The sequence below is a fragment of the Triturus cristatus genome, chromosome 7 (assembly GCF_964204655.1).
Source record: "Triturus cristatus chromosome 7, aTriCri1.1, whole genome shotgun sequence".
NCBI classification, from domain to species: domain Eukaryota; kingdom Metazoa; phylum Chordata; class Amphibia; order Caudata; family Salamandridae; genus Triturus; species Triturus cristatus.
The window spans coordinates 174,738,562-174,740,930 of record NC_140590.1 but is presented as its reverse complement, the minus strand read 5'-3'; the positions used below and the strand labels follow the sequence as shown (position 1 = coordinate 174,740,930).

At 52.2% G+C, this 2,369-nt stretch overlaps 1 protein-coding gene across 1 annotated transcript; it reads left to right on the top strand.

The window, feature by feature from the left end:
* Positions 1-422: 422 nt before the first annotated feature.
* Positions 423-1,958, top strand: LOC146809154 (endogenous retrovirus group PABLB member 1 Env polyprotein-like). Its single transcript, XM_085614300.1, has one exon. The coding sequence runs from the start codon at positions 423-425 to the stop codon at positions 1,956-1,958; it is 1,536 nt and encodes a 511-aa protein (XP_085470426.1).
* The last annotated feature ends 411 nt before the right edge of the window (positions 1,959-2,369 follow it).

The window sequence follows — 2,369 nt, the reverse complement described above, 5'->3', positions numbered from 1 at the left end:
CTTCCAGCACACCAAGAGTCTGGAGCCCCGGTGGACGGGCCCCCTGCAAGTCCTGATCACCACCCGAACAGCTCTTCGAGTGGAGGGGAAACGTAATTGGCTGCATGCACACCACTGCAAGAAGGTATCATCGACCCTGACGACCACCGACAACATCACCGCCCAAGAGGAACTTCTGGACAAAGACCGACCATCCCTGAGCTGCTACCCGAATACAGAGACACTTGAATTGACTGAATATCCCGATCCCACTGTGCCATCCAAAGAAGGGTATAACCTACGACGAAAGGAGGGAACTTCGGCTAAGCAGACCACGAACTAAGTTGAAATCTCAGAGCAGTAGCCTAGTCACCTCAAAGGCCTCCAGGAGAGAAACTAAACAAAGTCTGTGGTTCTGCCCGCTACCGAGTCCCTTGAAGGTGATGGAAGCGCCCGACATGAAGATGATGGAAGCAACCGGACGTCCGAAGATCCACTACAAAAACCCAAAGACTGACAAAATGCACAGCTCAAAGACTATTGCACTTTTTATTACCCTTCTCCTTTGCCTCCTTCTCATGGTCACTTTCTGGATCATGGAAGAAAACGCACCCGCTCATAAGACATTGCTGACCACTGCTCAACCCACCACCATGAAAGAACACCATCTGATTTCACTTTCACCCCAACTCCGAGAAAGACGTAAGGAGTTCTGGAATAACTCTTTTGTGCAACTGCTCCACCAACACAATCTTGCCGCCAATGCCACTAACTGCTGGATCTGTGGATTGCTACCACATGCCACTGGACATTCTATCCCTTTCATCCCTTCGCCCTTCTCCGTCCATGGCTCCTGCCTCGCTTGGCTAATCCTCCTGCAAGAAAGTTACAAGGACAATGCCACTCCCGGCAAAACTGTGTCGCACTTCTATCATGGGTTCTGGCTGAACAAAACTGGAAAAACTTCTGCTCCCTTTTGTCCTCTGAGATCAAACACCTCTTTCCATATGGATATCCCTGCCAAGGAGCGAGTTGAAATGCAGGTGTTCAACAACCCAGCCAGACCCACCTTCTCTTACCTCCGGAAACGAACGGCCGCCACCCTAACAGTGGCCCTATCCGTCGTCAACATCACAGGTCTGGTGTGCCTCGAAGGCCTAGGAACACAGCCGGTAGGCCACAGTTCCTGTCTCATCACCCGAACATTGGACTCAGTTGACCCACCCTCCTTTGTTACCTCCCCAAATATGTACTTCGTCTGTGGTACTAAGGCCTACACCTGGCTTCCGAAAGGTTGGAGAGGCACCTGCTACATCGCTTTTATCCTTCCTCCAACATATGTGGCTCCAGCAAACCATCACCGGCAGAAACGTGCAAAGGACATTGTACAAGCCGACTCCACTGGAGCACAGTTCATGGATGCAGTAAAGGGACTTGTTCCACTTTGGGGTCCAATGGCAAACAGCCGTGCCATCCGGCACTTAACCCAGGCAGTCGAAACAACAATGAACATTACAGCCGGCATCCTCGCCAACAACACCGCCGAGCTTCAGGCCGTCCGCCTGGTGGCTCTCCAGAACCGCCTTGTTCTAGATGTGGTTCTGGCTGACCGTGGAGGAGCATGCCGCATCATTGGATCCAGCTGTTGTACCTACGTACCGGATAACTCACCCTCAGTCTACAAGGCAATCGAACACCTCCACAGACTTTCCTCAGAGGTTCATCAAGAACAAGAAGGATGGTCGCTTGGGAGTTGGGTCTGGGACACACTGAAAGACTGGGGGTGGAGGTTGTTTTCGTTTATCCTAATACCAATTGTGATACTATGTGGATGCTGCCTGGGTATTCAATGCTTACCCCCTCTTTGTTCACTTTTCACGAACTGCATTTGCCCTAAGACTCTGAACTTTGAAGCAGAACGTATGAAAGCTCTGTACGAGGTAGAAGTACACGGTATTATGGGGATTGATCCGAACTAACAAGCTGGCGAGACATGTTAAAAGGGAGGACTGTGGAAATTTAGTTCGTAACTGAACATTATCTGCGCCATCTTGTCTCTCTCCCCCAGCGCCGCACGCAGAAACACACGACGGCCATTTTAGGCACCATGGCCTCTCTCCCCGCTCATTGCCGATCGCCAGCGCGTCCCTCTGGCACAGCGAACATCCCCCGCGCGCTGACCACCCCCGCTCTCTCATGCATGGGCCATAAACCCCTTCCTCTGCGCCCGATTGTCCGGGCCGATCCCAGGCCATCACCTAGCCCTGCGGATGCAGTTTATTGCCCCTACTGTAAGGGAAACACCTCACTTCAAAGGGATTACAGTTGATCAAGGCTCCCACCCCCTGAGACCTGACCGGTTGCACACACACCCGGGAATTGGCGGAATG

What these genes read in the sequence shown, in the direction of transcription:
- LOC146809154 (XM_085614300.1), top strand. Translation starts at nt 423, where the DNA reads ATGGAAGCGCCCGACATGAAGATGATGGAAGCAACCGGACGTCCGAAG.